The sequence below is a fragment of the Lentinula edodes genome (assembly GCF_021015755.1).
Source record: "Lentinula edodes strain Le(Bin) 0899 ss11 chromosome Unknown C8R40scaffold_3, whole genome shotgun sequence".
Taxonomy (NCBI): domain Eukaryota; kingdom Fungi; phylum Basidiomycota; class Agaricomycetes; order Agaricales; family Omphalotaceae; genus Lentinula; species Lentinula edodes.
Window position 1 is genome coordinate 1,375,257 of NW_025764309.1, and position 18,153 is coordinate 1,393,409.

General features: G+C 46.7%; 6 protein-coding genes across 6 annotated transcripts; 2 read left to right on the forward strand and 4 right to left on the reverse strand.

The window, feature by feature from the left end:
• Nucleotides 1–44: 44 nt before the first annotated feature.
• Nucleotides 45–1,848, reverse strand: C8R40DRAFT_1202209 (oxidoreductase; the record flags this gene model as incomplete). The annotated part of the gene is made up of 8 exons (XM_046233129.1): nucleotides 45–403; nucleotides 454–551; nucleotides 603–630; nucleotides 687–808; nucleotides 864–1,195; nucleotides 1,254–1,335; nucleotides 1,397–1,517; nucleotides 1,566–1,848. The coding sequence occupies 8 exons, from the start codon at nucleotides 1,846–1,848 to the stop codon at nucleotides 360–362; spliced, it is 1,110 nt and encodes a 369-aa protein (XP_046091137.1). The 3' UTR covers nucleotides 45–359.
• A 4,117-nt stretch (nucleotides 1,849–5,965) lies between these two features.
• On the forward strand, nucleotides 5,966–7,174 carry C8R40DRAFT_1034664 (uncharacterized protein; the record flags this gene model as incomplete). Its single annotated transcript, XM_046223444.1, has 1 exon — nucleotides 5,966–7,174. A coding segment is annotated over one exon (1,209 nt), but the record flags the coding sequence as incomplete, so codon positions are not given.
• Nucleotides 7,175–7,878: 704 nt separating this feature from the next.
• On the reverse strand, nucleotides 7,879–13,109 carry C8R40DRAFT_1066165 (cytochrome P450; the record flags this gene model as incomplete). The annotated part of the gene is made up of 29 exons (XM_046225739.1): nucleotides 7,879–7,915; nucleotides 7,968–8,066; nucleotides 8,132–8,189; nucleotides 8,246–8,335; nucleotides 8,390–8,522; nucleotides 8,770–8,880; nucleotides 8,941–9,102; nucleotides 9,164–9,345; nucleotides 9,397–9,424; nucleotides 9,487–9,603; nucleotides 9,661–9,801; nucleotides 9,857–9,916; nucleotides 9,958–10,010; nucleotides 10,071–10,186; nucleotides 10,777–10,923; nucleotides 10,973–10,997; nucleotides 11,049–11,138; nucleotides 11,195–11,327; nucleotides 11,380–11,413; nucleotides 11,471–11,508; nucleotides 11,562–11,672; nucleotides 11,726–11,887; nucleotides 11,950–12,131; nucleotides 12,185–12,212; nucleotides 12,268–12,384; nucleotides 12,446–12,586; nucleotides 12,642–12,784; nucleotides 12,841–12,956; nucleotides 13,015–13,109. 29 exons carry the CDS (start codon nucleotides 13,107–13,109, stop codon nucleotides 7,879–7,881), a joined length of 2,949 nt encoding a protein of 982 aa, XP_046091139.1.
• A 475-nt stretch (nucleotides 13,110–13,584) lies between these two features.
• C8R40DRAFT_462600 (uncharacterized protein) lies at nucleotides 13,585–14,453 on the reverse strand. The gene is made up of 3 exons (XM_046235138.1): nucleotides 14,253–14,453; nucleotides 13,780–14,184; nucleotides 13,585–13,721 (listed from the first exon to the last, which is right to left on the reverse strand). The coding sequence occupies exons 1-3, from the start codon at nucleotides 14,316–14,318 to the stop codon at nucleotides 13,671–13,673; spliced, it is 522 nt and encodes a 173-aa protein (XP_046091140.1). The 5' UTR covers nucleotides 14,319–14,453; the 3' UTR covers nucleotides 13,585–13,670.
• Nucleotides 14,454–16,056: 1,603 nt separating this feature from the next.
• On the reverse strand, nucleotides 16,057–16,737 carry C8R40DRAFT_1034807 (uncharacterized protein; the record flags this gene model as incomplete). The annotated part of the gene is made up of 1 exon (XM_046223458.1): nucleotides 16,057–16,737. One exon carries the CDS (start codon nucleotides 16,735–16,737, stop codon nucleotides 16,057–16,059), a length of 681 nt encoding a protein of 226 aa, XP_046091141.1.
• Nucleotides 16,738–17,253: 516 nt separating this feature from the next.
• On the forward strand, nucleotides 17,254–18,084 carry C8R40DRAFT_1166251 (uncharacterized protein; the record flags this gene model as incomplete). Its single annotated transcript, XM_046230824.1, has 5 exons — nucleotides 17,254–17,419; nucleotides 17,482–17,625; nucleotides 17,697–17,876; nucleotides 17,937–18,007; nucleotides 18,064–18,084. 5 exons carry the CDS (start codon nucleotides 17,254–17,256, stop codon nucleotides 18,082–18,084), a joined length of 582 nt encoding a protein of 193 aa, XP_046091142.1.
• Between the last annotated feature and the right edge of the window lie 69 nt (nucleotides 18,085–18,153).

Sequence of the window (18,153 nt, forward strand, 5' to 3'; positions counted from 1 at the left end):
ATCCAGTCATATTGCTCATTGGGTGCAGCATTACTGCTCGAAGTGGGTGGGCGATGGTCTCCATGGGGAACAAAGTCCTTCAAAGAATATCAAGGATAAACAAGATTATTTCCCGCATATACATGACAGGTTGTCTACCTGCCTGCAGCCTTCTATCTGTATCTACCGAATATGTGTATACTCATCATATCGTACAAACTTCCGAGGTCGAAATTTGAATATGTGCCTAAGTTCAAGTTCACGTTAATCTGCATTCAGATTTATGGATTTACTGTTTTGCTACCAACAGGTTTCAAGGCTCACAGCATAAATGGCGAAAAAAAAGGGCAGAATGCCATTAAATGGTGCATCTACATATTTTAAACCGGAAGAACTGTGTTAAAAACAATATCCCAAATTTTGCCTATGAACAACTTTCAGTGAGTGCTTTGGGGAGGCAAATAATTGACGTACTGGTTACACCGAAGCCGAGGTCGAAATTCTTGTAATGATGGGCAAGGTGATATTTCTTCATCTCATTCATGTATACCGGAAGGCGAGTGTGATGTAGCCTGAATATAGGTATGAGATTAGTTACGATTCGAACAATGAACACGACGTACGCATAATGCATGCAATCATAGAGGACATCTATTGGAAAAAAGCATTGAGTTCGCATTCATACATGAAACATTCAGGAAACTGACATAACGCAAAAGCTCCTGATATAATACCATTGGCGACAGGCAAGGGGAATAGTTTGTAGGCTAGACGAGTCATTGGCCATTCTAGCATAGCAAACAAAGGCGGTGGCATTACAAGACGTAGCCTGTTTATGGACAGCATTAGCAAGCGTGTGGACAAATCAAACAAAGATCTCCTACCGATCCATGGGCACATAGTGGTGAACACCGTGCAATAAGAAATGTATGAGCAGAAAGATAGGCTTGTCAGGCAGGTAATAGTCGACGTGGAACAAAAATCTGTGGAAGATATATTCCAACAGGGTCCAGACGAAATTACCGATGAAGAAGCAGATCAACGTTTTGAGGATCGAATCTGCAGGTAGATTGACAATGCCAGACAGGGGCAGAGTTGGGTCGACCAAAAACGGCGGAAGCGGAGTAGTGAATTGGAGCGCAGAGCGAAGGAAAAGATAGAAGGTTATAGGAAGCCAGAATATTGGCACCACGAACCACTTCGCTTTGGTAAACACCTGACCGGAGATATGATCAATTCGCTCCATGTTTCCGTTGACAAAAAATCATATATACTTCAAGGTATTCAGGACCAAATAGTCGAGCGGAGTCGCTCAAGTGCCTAGGCTGATGAACTTGACGTAGATAATACGCTTTACTAAGGTATGTATCAAGCATGTTATTTGAGTATCGAAAAACGGTTTGGCCTTTTTACGAACCTAAAATTCGCGTACCACAATTGCGGAAGTAAAGGCTGCTGAAGATCCAAAAAATGGTGCTTTTTTAGGTCCTCGACAGCATCTGTCGCATCTGGGTCGAAATCATCATCTGCTTCCCAGTCTACCCAGTTTTCAGTACATGAGCTCATTCAGATTGGCAGAAAGACACTCGTACCATCTCGAACGATATTTTCTGTGCTTCCAAGCCTTCCGAGTACATATTCGTCCAAAATGTCGTAAGCGCTTTCCGAATGTTCATGTTCAGTCTTGTCTTTCATGACCTTCTCAACATCCTGCCCAGCGTATTTGAGTAATACGTCGTCGCCTCCGGGATGATCTTGAAGAAAACCGGTAACATCGTAAACCTTGCCTTTGTAGGAGATCCAGCAGCTCGAAGACGAAGTATGAGCGGAGAGTTCGTCAACGTCGAAGATTCTAACGCGTTTGGACATGACGAAGGAAATGTGGACGGACAAGTGGAACGACACCAGAATCTTATAATCTGAAAGTAATAAATTACCACGTGCGGTCTGGACGACAACACGTGAATGTCCGCTCCGCGAACTTAGCGCGAACGCGTCTGGAATATCCTCGATTCTTGAGAACTCAATTCAAAACTTAGAATGAGTGCAATTCGTCATATCACACGTTGACATGAGCTTGTATATTGCCGGTTTGCCGACACCCGTAGGCAAACCATAGTCTTCGAACGGGCACATGATGCAGTACCCTCCTCCTTTCAGGTACTGCATCGTGTTGAGTCGTCTCCGCGCTTCAACACCTCTTTTCTTTGGTGGAATTCGTACTCCTCAATTCGTACCTCCTCAGTAGTACTTGTGCTTCATCCCAATTGAATGGCTAATCGAATAGACTTCGACCCAGCTAAAATTCCCTGTCCCGACTTCAGCAACAACCTCTACGATGTAATTCGCAACGCTCTCATAGCAGACGCAAATAGTCCAGACATAACAAACAATGAGCAGGCCATCCTTAAGCTAAGAAGTCAATGGGAAACTGAGAATGCTAATTTGAGGGCTCAATACCAAGTGCAACTTCAGGAAGAACATGCAGCTGGCGAACAAAGGAGAGCTGATGAAGAGGAATCGACAAGACAACGCGAGGTAGAAGAAAGAGAGAAAGAAGTGGAGCTGGCAAAGGAAAGGGAAAAGAAACGAACTCCCCTCCCAAACTTCAAACAAGGTGTTGGCCATCGTTCCGTTCCGCACCACTACCACCCTTACGCCGAAAAGCTCATGACGGCTCGCAAATACGTACCGCTTTGGTACTTTCTACCAGACGCCGAGAGAGAAGCCAGAGAACGAATGAGAGAAGTGGTGGACAATAACCGCTTCGAGTTCGAGAGCGACCCCGCGATGGCATCAAATGCCTCTCTCACTCTTGTTTCCACAACCTCTGTCCGCGCCTCCCCCAACGCCATCCCTGATCTTCGTCTCACCTGGAACCAGGTCATGCGAGCCAAAAGCGGCTTCCTCGGTGCCCTTTCTCTCGGTGCTTTCCCCGACATACATGTCGACATGTTTGCTCGATTCTTCGCCAACATGGAAATGCACCCAGAGTTAAGGAAAACCAATGGCGAACGCACGATGGCCTTCTATCAAGCCGAAACACGTCTTTCTTGGTACAAGGACAATGAAAAAGGGGATCCCTTCGACCTGGCCGTAATCATGGAGGAAACTTTAGACGAATGTCGTAACGAAATTCGCAGTCAAGACCATGCCAAAGCCTTAAAGGGTATGTCTTCTCTCCTCCCTCTCCCAATAAACTCTCTACTAATTATTACTCCCTATCAATTCTCACCTCTCCGAAACCGCCGCTAAACGCTAACTCTACAATCTCTTTCTTGCTAATCACTATCAACGCTAATCGCATGCATTGCTGCTAACGAACCTGATAACCCTTGACCGTTATCACAAACTCGCTACCGCTAAACTTCGCTAACACCACCTGAACTTCTGTTCCCTTGCTACGCTACCTTCGCTAATCAGAGATGCAGGCAGTCATCGCCCAGCACCATTCTCGGAGTGCCCCCTCGCAACCCAATAACACCTGGGTCTCAGACCCTCATCACCAATCAAGGCCCTCGAAGTCCAGGCGCAATCCTTACCCATCCACGTCCCCTCGCAAAGCCAGTAACCTCAAACAAGAGGAGGACTATACACCCGATTTCCCACGTTCCTTTCGTGAAGCCAATCAGCCAAAATTATCGCGGTGTCACAGATGCCTTGGCAGAGACAAACACGACATCCGCCGTTGCTCACGAACCACACTATGGAACGGAAAGCAAGCGGTCCTCTGCAACTGGAACAGGAACGGCTACCTGGAAATCTCAAGGGGCAACTATGTGGGACTCGAACTGTGCGCGGACTGGCAGCGCCCTAATGGCTGTACCGGCAAGACACACCCAGAAAAGCACCGCTGCTCAGGCTGTGCTCACTCCAGTCATGGAGCTGAAAACTGCCCTGAAGGACAGTAGAACACGGATTCGCACGCCCTTGGACGCAAAAGCATGGCATCTGGCCCTATCAGAACTCGGACTACTCCCCAAATACCCAACTCTATCAAATTCAATTCGTTTCGGTTTCAAAATCGGTATTCCCCCAATCAACCATACGTTCTCCCCTCCTAATAAACTAGATGACCCTGAATCTATAAAAGCCTTCAAATCGATTGTAAATAACGAGATCAGCCTCAAGCGATGGATCGGGCCATTCTCCAGACATATCCTCGAAGAAATAATAGGTCCCTTTCAAACATCCCCCATATCTATGATCCCCAAATCAGGAAAACCAGGAAAGTTCCGTCTGCTTGAAAACCTCTCTTTCCCTCATCAACCCATCTCCACCGCTTCGCTCGCTACCATCTCCTCCATAAACTCCAATATCGACTCATCCCTCTATCCGTGCTTTTGGGGAACATTCGCCAACACCTGTCGACTCCTATGGACTCTGCCACCAAATGCACAAGGTGCAGTCAGAGACCTGTCGGAAGCCTATCGCATGGTCCCATTGCACCCTTCGCAGTGGGCAGGTGCAGTAATCCGGCTTGACTCTGACCAATTCTGTGTCGACACCAGGGTCATGTTTGGTCTCTCTTCAGCCGGCGGTGCATATGGACATGTTGCAGATGCAGGCGTAGAAATCTGCAGAGGTAGAGGACTTGGTCCGTTAACCAAATGGGTAGATGATCACTTTTGGATTAGAATCCTAATCTCACACCTGAAACAGTACAATGAGCTCAGAAATCAACTCAAAACACGCATACGGGAAACAGGCGGCCTCAAGCACCACAAGGGCAGACTTTTATTCCTAGGTCAAACTCTTCCAAGTGGACAACTCGAGGAATTTGATGACGACTTCACCTTTGACATCCGCGATCTCTCAAACGTATCCCCAAGATCATTAGTAGATCGAAAATACACATACGCATTCTGTGATATCGACCGGATTACACTCCCCCTAGGTTACCAGTGGGCTAAGGACAAAGATGTTCCTTTCTGTGACAACCCCACATACTTCGGCTTCCAATGGCATATCTCATCCCGACTTGTCTCAGTTCCCCTCTCCAAACGCCTAAAGTACTTGAAGGAGCTCGAAGAATGGGAAAATCGGCCTTCACACAACACCCAACAAGTATCGAAACTTTACGGCAAGCTTCTCCACGTCAGCCTCGTTTTACCTATTGGCAGATCGTACCTAATAGAACTCGAGAAATTCGAGGCCGAACTTAGTCACGCAGCTCCTTTCACTAAGCATCATGCGCCTCGAGGCTGGCACGCGGATCTTTGTTGGTGGAAATTAACCTTGTCTGCTCCCATCTCTTCTCCCATCCCTGGACCTGCGACTCTCATCGATATCCATGCATACTCGGACGCCAGCAGCGGCTATGGCATCGGCCTATGCATCCAAGGTTTCTGGAGGTCATACCGACTCCTTCCTGGGTGGCGAGGTCATCAAAACGAACGAGACATTGGATGGGCCGAAGCAGCAGGATTCCACCTCCTCGTTCTCACATTCGCAGACCTCACCAACGCGGGACATCACTACAAAGTCTGGGGTGACAACGAAGGAGTGGTCGAAGGGTGGTGGAGTGGTAGGAGTAGGAACCGAGCCACGAATTTATTATTCCGCCGCACTCACGAAATCCTTGCATCGAGAAACTTCTTTGTCCACACCCGCTACATCCCAAGTGCCAGTAACCCAGCTGATCCCTTCTCACGAGGGAAAATCGGTCCTCTCAAATTCCTCCTCCCTCGTATTCCCATCCCACAATACCTCTCCGACTTCATTATTGATTACGACGAACCACTCTCCCCAGCTGAACTTGCTCTCCGAGACCCTCACCCTAGCGACGGTCTCCCATCTAGGCCGAAGCGCTCCCACGAAAGGCTCGAATTCAATCAATGGAGACTCGAAGAAGAAGGCAGACTCCTTGCCGCTTTCGATAACGCCTGGTAATCGCCCTGCAACCTCCCAATACCCCAATGCTAGTTCTGCCCCTCTACGTAACATACAAACGTCCACTGTGAATAGTTACCCATCCAATTTAACTCCCATTCATTCTGTACTACGTCCACATTGTCCGGCTCGTGAGCGATTAACAAAATGGTGCCCTGCCTCCAAGCGCGTCCTCCGTGATACCACCGGTCACTCTCTTGACCTTTCAGATGAGTTTGCCGAGCGCATCCAATCAGTTCTCACAGCAGGATTTGCCGAAAGCACTCTCGAAACATATGCTTCTGGCCTCCTCGCCTTCCATGTATTCTGCGACTCTCGCGAAATTCCCGAACTTCAACGTGCACCCTGCAGCCTCGACCTCCTCCAATCTTGGATCGCAACCATGGCCGGACACTATGCAGGCACCTCAGTGAAGAACTACATCTACGGTGTACGTGCTTGGCACATCATACATGGCATAGAGTGGAAAATTGACAAAGCCCCAATCGACACTATGATTCAAGGGGCGGAGCGTCTACAGCCCGAACGGTCTAAGCGGAAGAAAAGGCTTCCCTTCACCATCAGTTATATTGAAAGCATACTAACTGGATTGGACCCTAACGATCCTTTTGATGCAGCCTGCGGAGGCTGCCTCACCACGAGTTTCTACTGTGCAGCCAGAGTCGGAGAACTCACAGTTCCCAATCTGAAAGACTTCTCTGCCAACAATCACGCTTATGTCACCCCTTCGCAAGTCCACGAAACCTCCGATCGAAATGGCTTCAAGACTACCATTCTACACATCCCTCGCACCAAATCTAACCAATCTGATGGTGAAGACATCTACTTCTCCAAGCAGCTTGGCTCTTCGGACCCAGATCGGTGGTTTCAAAACCAACTCAGAGTAAATAACCCAGGACCCTCGGACCACTTGTTTGCCTACAAGCACCTCTCAGGAAGACACATCTCACTCCGACCTCTAACCAAATCCGCCTTCATACGCCGCATCCAAAAAATTGCTCAAGCGAGGGGTCTTCCAGTAATCCAAGGTCACGGAATCAGAATTGGTGCAACATTGGAGTACCTCCTCCGAGGCGTACCCTTTGATGCTGTCCGGGTCATCGGGCGTTGGAAGAGTGATGCCTTCCTCCTTTATCTCCGCAAGCATGCTGAAATCATGGCACCCTACATGCAGCCAGAACTACATCAATCCCTCATCCAATATTCCATGCCCCCAGTTCGATGTAAGTGCTCTCCTTCCACATGGGTATCCGCGGTTCGCTGGATGCGTCGCGCACTCCTTCCATTTGGGAATCGCAGCTAACCGCGCCAACAGAATATCACTGCAGTTGGGACCTGAGGACCTTCGGCCCTCTTCCCCAATCCCTCTAGTCTCATCGCTCACTGCACATAGTAGCATGTATATATATATTCCTTCGAGCCCGCGGCTCACACAATCTACAACTGTATCTAGCTAAGTTCAAAGATGCCGGTTTGCCGACACCCGTAGGCAAACCATAGTCTTCGAACGGGCACATGATGCAGTACCCTCCTCCTTTCAGGTACTGCATCGTGTTGAGTCGTCTCCGCGCTTCAACACCTCTTTTCTTTCCACTCCCACCCCCCCGTTTGAACCAGCTACTCACCTGAGCCATCAACACCCTCAAGACCAATCTCCCTCAAACTTCAACCCAGTCCGAACTGAGTGAGTAGTGGTAGCTGGATGGGCCCGCCCACCCATCGCAGCTAACCGCGCCAACAGAATATCACTGCAGTTGGGACCTGAGGACCTTCGGCCCTCTTCCCCAATCCCTCTAGTCTCATCGCTCACTGCACATAGTAGCATGTATATATATATTCCTTCGAGCCCGCGGCTCACACAATCTACAACTGTATCTAGCTAAGTTCAAAGATGGGTGGAAATCTCAACCTTCACCGGCAAATGACACCGGCAAATCTCGCCGTCACTACTGAGATTGACTCGGAGCACTATTGACGATGGCTATTCTTAACTATTACAAAAAACACTCATCGAGGCTTGAAAACCAAAGGAACGCGAATCGGCCTTGGAAAATCATGAGTGTCCTCTCATTATGTCGTACAGTGATAGTACTCACGTCGTCGTAAGCCCAACCTTAGAAGCCAGTACTCGAGCTGTTCTCTCTTTGAAAGTTTCATTGGAAAATTGAGGCTCCTCCTTGATCTCAATCTTATACCTTGAAATCAACATCGAAATGACAGCAACACCCTCGGTTTCGAAGAACCTGATTATGTCGCTTACGGCAAAGCTCTGACAAAAGACGAAAGACTCAACTTGCGGCCGATACATGCTCGAGGGCCTGTCGGAAGTGTTAAAATAATCCGCGGAGCCTATGAAATGCAGGACTATTTTTACCAGCACTGAAGGGAACGAAGGCATCTCGCGGCCAATCCGGATCCAGGAAACGGGCAGGTCGAAACTCTTCCGGATCCTGCCAGTAGCGAGCTATGACGACGATTTCAAGACGTATCGTGAATGTTCAATTGCAAGCATATTCACGGTTATAATGCAGCCCCACAGTATTGATGTCGATTTCTGTACCCCGAGGCACGGGAAGAACAAGCTTGTCGCCGGAGATATTGCCAATGGTGAAAGTTGTATCTTCAGCGCTGTATTTTGGTATACCAGTCACCTACATGGAATGAATGTCAAGCCACATATAAGGAAAAAGGCGCGATGATTACCATTGGGCACATTCGCAACGTTTCATTGATAACACTAGACAACTCCGGCGTGAAAACTGTGGCGACAAGTAGTTTGTAATGACATACGCCATGGTATAGGTGAATAATGGCATCTCATGATACATCTGATGTTGGGATGTTTCAGTCATGTACAAATAGATGTACATCCATGACAGACTGTTGCGACAAACTCACAGGAATTCTACCATCGGGAAGTATTGACTTCACCTGTGTAAAGAGTAGTTCTTGCTGCTCTGGATACAGAGCAAGGAATGCGAAAGCATAGCACAACGTATGGGCAGTAGTCTAACATGAAGACTCGTTCAATGAATATTGTCCCATGAAACTTGAAGATATCAGACGAACCTCATGTCCTGCAATAAGGAATACAAAAATGTTACTGATCAAATCACCGTCCGTGAACGTTGGATCGTCAGCACTGGCGTCAAGAAGGTTACTGAATAAATCATGTCTCTCTTCCTTCTTTTCTGCGTTTCGATGTTCTGAGATCATCTCGAGCATATACATCTGCCAGTGCGGTATGATCAAGACTTGATAACCTCGCAAGTTTAACTTGATGGTCACATACCTCTAACTCCTCAAAAGCGAGGTCCACTTTGTGAGTATGTTCATTTATCCACATAGCCCACTTCGGAACAAGGATCTTGGTAAAGCAGTTGAGAGAGGCTTGGTGCAAGGCACTCTTGAATGTCATTCGGTGGTTCGAGGGGATCGTGTCGCTGTCACTCCACGAGATCCTCCTGCCGAAAGCTACTCAAATATGAGATATATATATAATCTACCGTAGAAAATGGTACTCACCAGCAGAACTAAGAACAAATAGTGCAAACTATCAAAATATATCATTGTCAGCGTCGATACGATATACCATCGATGTAAGATCGACATTACTGGAACAGTCAGGTTTGGAACGTGGTCAATCACAATGGAATTTTCAGAGCTCCAGACATTGTCGAAAAGATCGAGTGCTATTCTTAAGCTCTCTTCCCAGATCAGGTCGTTGTTTCGCTATTGTAAGATTTTAGTTCGATAGCAAGAAGAGAGAGGGACTAATATACTACACACTTCACTGAAGGCAGGGGCAGCTATTTTCCTAAATCTTTTCCATTCTTCTCCTTCTGAAGCAAGAATATTGTCACCAAAGATAGATAGAGGTTGATATAATTCAACAGGTTTGGGAAACCTCGCTCGTGAAGCCATAACTTCCTAGTGTTTGAAACATGAAAGTGCACAAGATACTAGAATTTGGTCATTAACTCACTTTGATTGTTTCAGCATCCACCAGAGTCAGAACAATTTTTGTTTTGGGCATTAAATTTATCTAGAAGCAGACTTGAAGTCAACGGAAGGATTAGCCAATACATGAACATTTGTCTTCACATCTGCAGTAGCATCCCAGCCCACTATAGCATATGCTATCAATGAAAGATTTTAAATGAACATTGTTTTGTCAAGGAATAGTACACATATCTCACGCTTGTGTTTTTCAACCCAGAAAGCATTTCTTCCTTTTGATACACCCGTAATGGATGGCAGGAAAACTCCTATTATCGAGTTCCGGGCTAGAAGTGTTCTAGCACCTGGAAGAAACCTGGACAAAAACTAATCAATGTATGTCGGTTCCAATCAAGAACAACTGACTGAATAGATCGAATTTTTCGCCTCAGCTCCAGATACTTATGGATTACATAAAGAGCAAGAAGAGAGGCGCCCGTAATCAATATGTTCACAGACGAAGCCTCCATTGTAAATAATCCAGTTTCACACTGGATGATGACAGTAGGAGGTAAGAAGAAGAAAGGAAAGTCATGCATCGTCATGCATCTGCCATAAGCTTTCTCTCGTGCGACGTGAGCGCCGTAGTTAGAAAGTGCGGTGTTAGATAGACAATGCTAATCGCCGGAATTGCACCACCAATGTCCAGCAACATAGTTGTGTCAATTCTTAGATCTCAATCACAGCGAGTTGAACATTAGAAGGAAGTACCGAAAATCATGAACGGACTCTACAGCCCATATTGGACCGGGACAAGCTTCGCCAACCAAATGATGGATAATGTAATGCAGTCATTGTTTCAATCTATCGACGCTTGAACACTAATGGAACTCGGATAGGTCTGAAATTGACCATTACGATATCAGTGCTTCATCTACAACGCTTGTAGAATGAATATACACGCACGTTATAGTTAGTCCTGGCTTGGAAGCTAACACACGAGCCTTTCTCTGTTCAAACGTCTCACTGGCGAATTGTGGTTCCTCCTTGACTTCAATCTTGTAACGTGAAATCAACATCGTGAGGATGGCGATTCCTTCCGTTTCAAAAAACCTTGGAAAGCGCTCGATCAGTGAGGAAAAGCGGTACGTGAAATACTTACTTGCGGCCAATGCAAGCTCGCGGACCTACGAGGGGAGTTTATTCATGGAACCGAGCACTGAGCACGGTATTCTTACCTGCGCTGAAAGGAAGGAATGCATCGCGAGGCCAGTCTAGCTCCAAGAAACGGGAGGGTCTGAACTCCTCCGGGTCCTTCCAGTAACGAGCTAGCGATAAACTTCATGATATATATAGGAGACAAGCGAGAGCGACGTATGCGTACGATTGTAGTGTAAGCCCACTGTGTTAATCGTGATAGCAGTCCCTCGGGGGACAGGAAGTACGAGTTTGTCGCCAGCCGCATTACCGACAGTTAGGCTCGTGTCTTCGGCGCTGTATTTCGGTATACCGTTCACCTGTAGAAAATGTGTGAGATGAGATATAAGAAATAACAGACATGGCTCTTACCGGAGGAAACAGTCGCAGGGTTTCGTTAAACACGCTAAGTCATTCTTTAGAATTTATCGATTTGAACTAGAAAAGGTTGGCAGCGACATACGCCATGGATTGAGTAAACAGTGGCATTTCCTCGTAGGTCTAATATACATAGTCAAGAAGTATACCACGATATTGCACACAATCGGACTTACAGGCAATCTGCCATCAGCAAGAACTGACTTGATGTGCTGGTAGAGGATCTCTTGCTGGTCTGGATACAAGGCAAGCAGTGCAAACGTGAAACAGAGAGTGTGAGCAGTCGTCTGTAACAGTACACTATTAGATATGTGACAAGATGATTAGATTTGGAGCTTACTTCATGTCCAGCAACAAGAAATATAAAGATGTTTCCCGTCAAGTCTCTGTCTGTGAACGTCGGGTCGTCTGCACTGGCGTCGAGAAGACTACTAAGTAGATCGTGTCTTTCTTCTTTCTTCTCCGCATTCCGTCGTTTCGAAATCATTTCGAGCATATGACTCTGAATCATCGTCAAACCAGTGTTAACAGAAGCTAACGCGGATGAAAAGGAATATGACTGACATCTAACTCCTCGAATGCAAGCCGGACCCGACGGGTATGCTCAGTCAACCCCATAGCCCAATCTGGGAAAATAACCTTGATGAAGCAGTTCATGGATACCTCGTGTATGGCATCTTTGAATGACATTTGATGATTTGGCGGTATCCCCTCGTCGTCCTTCCAAGAGATCCTCCGGCCGAAAGCTAAGTACTCATTGTTTAGTATATGACCATCAAACAGCCAGGTCCAAACCTACCAGCAGCACCGAGAACGAACAAGGCAATCTGGTACATATATGAATAAATCCTGCAGCAGAAGCGGACCGAGGAGAGACCTTACAGGAAGAGTGATGCTCAATGCATGGTCAATCACAATAGATTCTTGAGACCCCCAAACGTTGTCAAAGAGATCGAGAATGATCCTGACCGTTTCGTCCCAAATAAGCTTGTTATTTCGCTAAAGACCTCGTTTCAGTCAAAGCAAATCAAACGAAAAGGAACGCGCAATAGCATCATACATCGCTGAATGCGGGTGCAGCAATTTTCCTATATCTCTTCCAATCTTCGCCTTCTGAAGCGACAATATTATCTCCAAAGAACGATAGTACTTTGTATTGTTCCACAGGCTTCGGGAATCTGACCCGGGCAGTGGTTACTTCCTGTAGATGGATGGATGAGTTCGTGTGTCCACGAAGATCGAGGTAGAGGACAGACCTTGATTGCAGCAGCATCTACAAGAGATAGGGCAGCAGAAGTACGAGGTAGGAGAGTTATCTGAAAGAGAGGTTGAGAGGGATTCTTGTTACACTCTTCCTGACATACATTTAGTGTAGCATCCCAACCAGCCATAGCATACGCTAAGATAGAAATTTTACTGAGCAAACTTTTTATGGGCGAGGTGCATATAGCTCACGTCGGTGTTTCTCCAACCATGTAGCGTGTCTGCCTCGTGAAACACCTGGGATTCGAGGAAGAATATTGCCAATGATTGTGCGTTGCGAAAATACTGTTGTAAATCGCGAATGAGCCCTGGTAAGATAATACGTTTGGTCACTGTATGCAGAGTGAAGAAAAGCTCGTCACTCACTGCAACGATTTGACCATCCTACTGAACTCGACATATTTTTGGATCACGTAGAGACCGGCGAGTGATGCAGACAATATTAGCACCTTGGCCAACATAGTGGCGATTTAGACGTTAGGTTCAAGCTTTCAGTGATTGAAGAGGGGTAGATAGAGAGGGAATTGAGAAGGGTCGAAAACAATTCACGACAGCGTGTGAGGGGTTGTGAAGACATCCGGGAACGATATAACGACATAACCCGGACGACCAGATTTGTAGAGATGTTCCCGTCAGATAACAATGCCTCCTACGCACAATTAACTGGGCCATGTACCGGTGTGTACCAACCAATAGGATAAATGATATTCAAGCATCAGATGACAATCGAATAGGAACAAATGGTATCGTGACGCTCAAAATATGGAATGCCAGATTGAATTTCTGGGATCTCGGAGGACCTCAGCGGACGGTCAGAGTTATGCGCCGCCATGATCCTTTTTGTAATTAGCGAGAGTGGTTTGGCTGAAAGGTGGCCTCTAAAATGTTGGGCAATGTTAAGAAGCAGATAAGCGCCCCTTTTGGCAGGCATCCGGCAAGTTCTCGAAAGTTAGGTCATTTTTTACCGGAAACAAGGTGGCTTCAACGACAGGTGAGACCGAGTCTAGTGTGATACTAATCTCCTACTTTCCCTTCCCTTCTTTTCTAAGTCTTTCCTGCTCTTGTAGTAAGTCCTATACAAGGTTTTTGTGAACCTCGAAAGCCGATGAAAACTAGAATAATTCTACTTACGAAGACATTTTGTGGTTGCTTCTGGGGGGGTTTATTTTTCTGTGCTCTCAAATATTCAAAATCAACAAGGATATGTGTCTTGCTAGGTTCCTCCGTAGCGGGAATAGCGACTGGATCAGAATATCCAGACTGATATGTGTTTTGTGTGTTTAACTGACGCCATTCAAAAGACTCATCGCTTGCCAGATACGTGTTCGTCCAACGAATGGCTGAAACTTTGTCTATGGCAGTGTCACCAAACAATGCGAGAGCTACCCGTCGTTGAACGTCCTCAGGTGGCGCTTTCCAAGTGTAAGGCTCAACCGACGCATAACTTTCTCCCTTTCCTATATGATGTCTGAATTTCACATCAACGAGGATGGTCCCGCGTGCCCGAAGATTCGGAGCTCCTCGATTCGAAATGGCCTGATTATACACAAAGCAGTCGCGGTCAGTCAGCCTTCACAAAATGCGTGCATTGCCAGGTGACTTACAGCGAAGGGTGCACTGTAAACAGTGGAAAGAAGACCCAAGATAAAGTAGATGGGGAGAAGCAGCATCAGACGAGTTGTGAATTATTCAAGGGGAAAGCTCCAGAAAGGACGAAGTGCACAAAAAATTCACAAAGCGATGGAACTGGCCAGCAGTTCTTGGGGAGGCGAGCTGATCTCAGGTCCTTCCTCTTATACGGGCTGTATACGGGTCGGCTGCAGCCATGTCGTGGTCAGCCAGGGTCAGACTCCAGAGGCCTCCAGACACTATCAATGGCCCTCAGACACTCTCAAAATAACGCATCTTGGCAGGATCGTTTGTGATCGTTTGACAGGATAATGTCGAAACACGCCCCTGCAGAGTGTATAATACACCAGTATACAGCCTTATACAGCCTCCTCGGGCCTTCGCAGCCATCGGCGGGTCTTAATGGAGTGCTGATAAGCCACCACATGGAAGAGGAAGTGTTCGCTTGGGTGTCGCTGTGGAGGGGGGGTGAGCGGTGGTGGGCGTTCGGCGTTGACCTGTGTATCAGACATCGCAAAACTACCAGTCAACGAGGATTAAATATGTAATGTTATATATGAGATGGGATACAAAACTTTTCCCGAAAAATTGCATCAAATGAAGCACGTCGCTTTAAAGCCTCAGTAGGTGTAACGACTAGAATCATAATTAGCAGAACTCCCCAGACATAGCAAGCAGGGCAACTTCACCGACCGTACGCTACACCGAAATCTCCTAATCTTCATCTCTGTCCCTCTTTTGTTGCCGTTCCTGTACTTTTAGAATGGGAGTGAAAAACACAATACCAGGACATCTTTTGGTTTTTGAACGAAGTCTCTAATTGTCCTTCTCTTCTCTCAAGGCTTCAAAATTAGTAAGGCTTGATTCCTCCAAAGAGGGGACATTGACTAGTGCATTATAATATCTGGTATTATCTTGGTTTCCTTCCTTTGTCAGACACCATTCGAAATGAGTTTCGCCTTCAATACGCATTCATCGATTGAACTTGTCTTCAGCATATGAACCAAATAAAGTAGGAGATACCCTTTGTTAAGCCAGGAGGGAAGCAGTATCGTCGGGAAGCGTCGGGACTTGCAGACAAGTTTATTTATTCAGTTATCCAAAGGAAATCGCCGGGAAGGATGAAGATGAATTTTGCGCGCGCACTGGCAAAGAAGTTAGCCGCACAGCCACACTGTAAACTCACAGTGTGGCTGTGCTTTTCCCCTCTCATAGCCCCCTTGTCTTCCTTAACCAGGTTTACCAGGGTTTACCGGGTCCCCAGAACTCCAGAGACCAAAACGTCTCATCTTGCATTCAGGTAAATTGAACAGAGTTAAGCCCAATTACATATACTGAAGTAACCAATCAGTAGAATCGTCGCTTGTTTCGCTATCAGTGCCTGAAGATTATCGATGGCTCAAATGACTCTGGGTACTGGGAGGTACTAGAAGGCAGCATGCGCATGCATGCACTATTCTGGTATGTAGGCGTTGTATGCGCAATGGCGGTTCTTGATAGTTCCTGATCCAGTCCCCTCTCTAAGCTTCATCCTGCTTCATCACGTATCATTTATCTCCCGTCCGGCGTCGGCCTTAGGCACCAGCGACTTTTGATTTTTCCGGAGCTCTCACAAACAGAAGGAAATCGATAGGAAGGATTACATGGACTCAGACGGTTTTGTCCTATGCGCTCAAAGCGATGCAATCCCAAATGACAAAAGGACGCACATCTAAAACTATCTAATTCGCACCGAGTTGCGCGAACACCGAAAAGTTCACAGACGTACAGAGGGTCACGCTAGGCTATCTTTCTTCCCATCCAAATTGAAGGAGAAACTTCTTCAATATCCTCGAACCCCATTGCACGATACAACATCACCGCTCCCGTATTCTGTTTGAATACCTCCAGGACTACATCGCCTCGTTTATCTTCCACACCCGGCTTTTCAACCCTATTCTTCACCCAATCAACCGCCTGTGAAATCAACCGCCTTCCCAATCCCTTGTGACGGTGCTCCGGGTGTACCCACATACTCACTAAGACGTGAGCAGGCTTTCCGCTTCGCATCGCGAATTTCCGGAACTTTCGTGGTAAATCGTCCCATCGTTCCTGCAGGAACTCTGGTGTGAGAACAGTAACCAGTCCAACCCATTTCGCTGTGTCGTCGTCCAGCAATTTCGATGAATCTGAGGTGTCGGCGAAGGAAGAAGACGAAGAAGAAGGAGTCGGATCGAGAGGTGCATCGAAAGGTGCATACTGTATTTCGGATGCCACTGCGATGAAAGTTACTCTATCCTCTGTATCAATCCTCCCGCGCCATTGTTCGGCAGAAAGTCGGCTTTCATCATCTAGAGTTGACGAAAAACATTCTGGATTTGTCTTGAGGGCGAGCAGACGAAGAAAAGCATGTTTATCGACGTGGCTTTGGGGTAGCGGGGCGAACGGGATTGGTACGACGCTATATGTGTATTCCACCATTAGTTCTGAGTCTAATTGTGGGTTTATAGTCTGGTTCAATTAATATATCACGCTCTATCAACGTCCAGAATCAGATTCGAGTCATAATAAGATTCCTGTTGAAGAAATGCGAGTTCTGCGGGAGTGGTTTCACGTAGTCCGTTCTTCTTCTACTGAAGGAACAAAACAGCAATTGGCAGGTACTGCCTTGCATTGTTATGTACAGCTTCCTCGTCGTCGGTCCGACTCGGAAGAGAGGGGCATCACAGTATGTGAACAAACTCCAACCAGGAACGTCCAAAAATTGCGGAAGATCGCAGAGTGGCTTTACCGCATCTGGCTACTTACACTCTCAGGTTCCGCCCCAGATTTCACGCTATCTACATGTGGAGGGACAACTCGTCATGGCGCGTCATCAATAATTCGCCGTCATCGTTCGACTCGTAACAGTCTGGTATTTATTCTGGGGTCAAGGGCTCGCTTTTACCAACAAATCCTATTCAACTCTGCACATCGACACAACCTTTAAAAATTATAATGGCTTCCTTCGACTCCAATTCAAACGACAAATTTGACAGTACTGGACCTGCCTCTCGGAATCGTCAAGTTCAGTTCGGCCAGTCCGACACCGTTAGTTCTGGAATGGCTGGCGTCGGCGCCGGAGGGTACAACGACCAACAGAACCAGACTTCAGGCCGTGACCGTACGTGCATCTCTCTATATATATACATATATCATTGAGATTCCTCAATCGTTTCCCAACAGAATTTTCGAGTAGCGCGAACAATGATGACTCGTTCGGGGCCGACTCTCAAACTGGTCAAGGATACGGCGCTAGTACCAACCAATCTGACTACGCGCAGAGCTATGGCGATACCACTGGTTCTCAACAAGGATCGCAGGGGACAGGTGAGCTGACTCTAGTCACTCTTCAATCTCATCTTTGTAATAGTTCGTTAATATTCCTCTTGCTATCTAAGGCAACGGAAACGGATCTGTAAACGAATTCGAAAACAACAACCATTCGGCTGGTAACTATGGTTCTGGAAATGATAACACCTCAAGTGGATATGGCACCAGCGATGATTTTTCTGGTAATCGAAATGATAACTCGTACGGTTCTGAGAATACCAAGCCTAGTTTTGGGGACAAAATGAAAGGTACCTTCATCCCCTCCTGTACTACACTCGAACACTAATGATCTCTCCTTATTCTTCCAGGTACTGCTGAAGTTGCAGCTGGTAAAGTCACAAGGAACAGTGGCATGGTAGAGAGAGGCCAGGAGAGAAAGGTTTGTTCCTTCTATCTCCGGTTTTCATGGTCGCGATATTCATGGGCTTGACACAGGTTGAAGGCAACAACTTTTGATAAAGTCAATGAGCTCAAGCCGCTGTACTATACGTATCCGTCCTCTGTCCATATGTACCATATATCTAT

Excerpts from the sequence above, each read along its gene's own strand:
- C8R40DRAFT_462600 (XM_046235138.1), bottom strand. The coding sequence starts at position 14,318 with ATGCTGCTTCTCCCCATCTACTTTATCTTGGGTCTTCTTTCCACTGTT. Across the intron at positions 14,185-14,252 it reads TTTACAGTGCACCCTTCGCT|GCCATTTCGAATCGAGGAGC; the intron begins GTAAGTCACCTG and ends GTGTATAATCAG. Across the intron at positions 13,722-13,779 it reads AGCAACCACAAAATGTCTTC|GACTTACTACAAGAGCAGGA; the intron begins GTAAGTAGAATT and ends AACCTTGTATAG.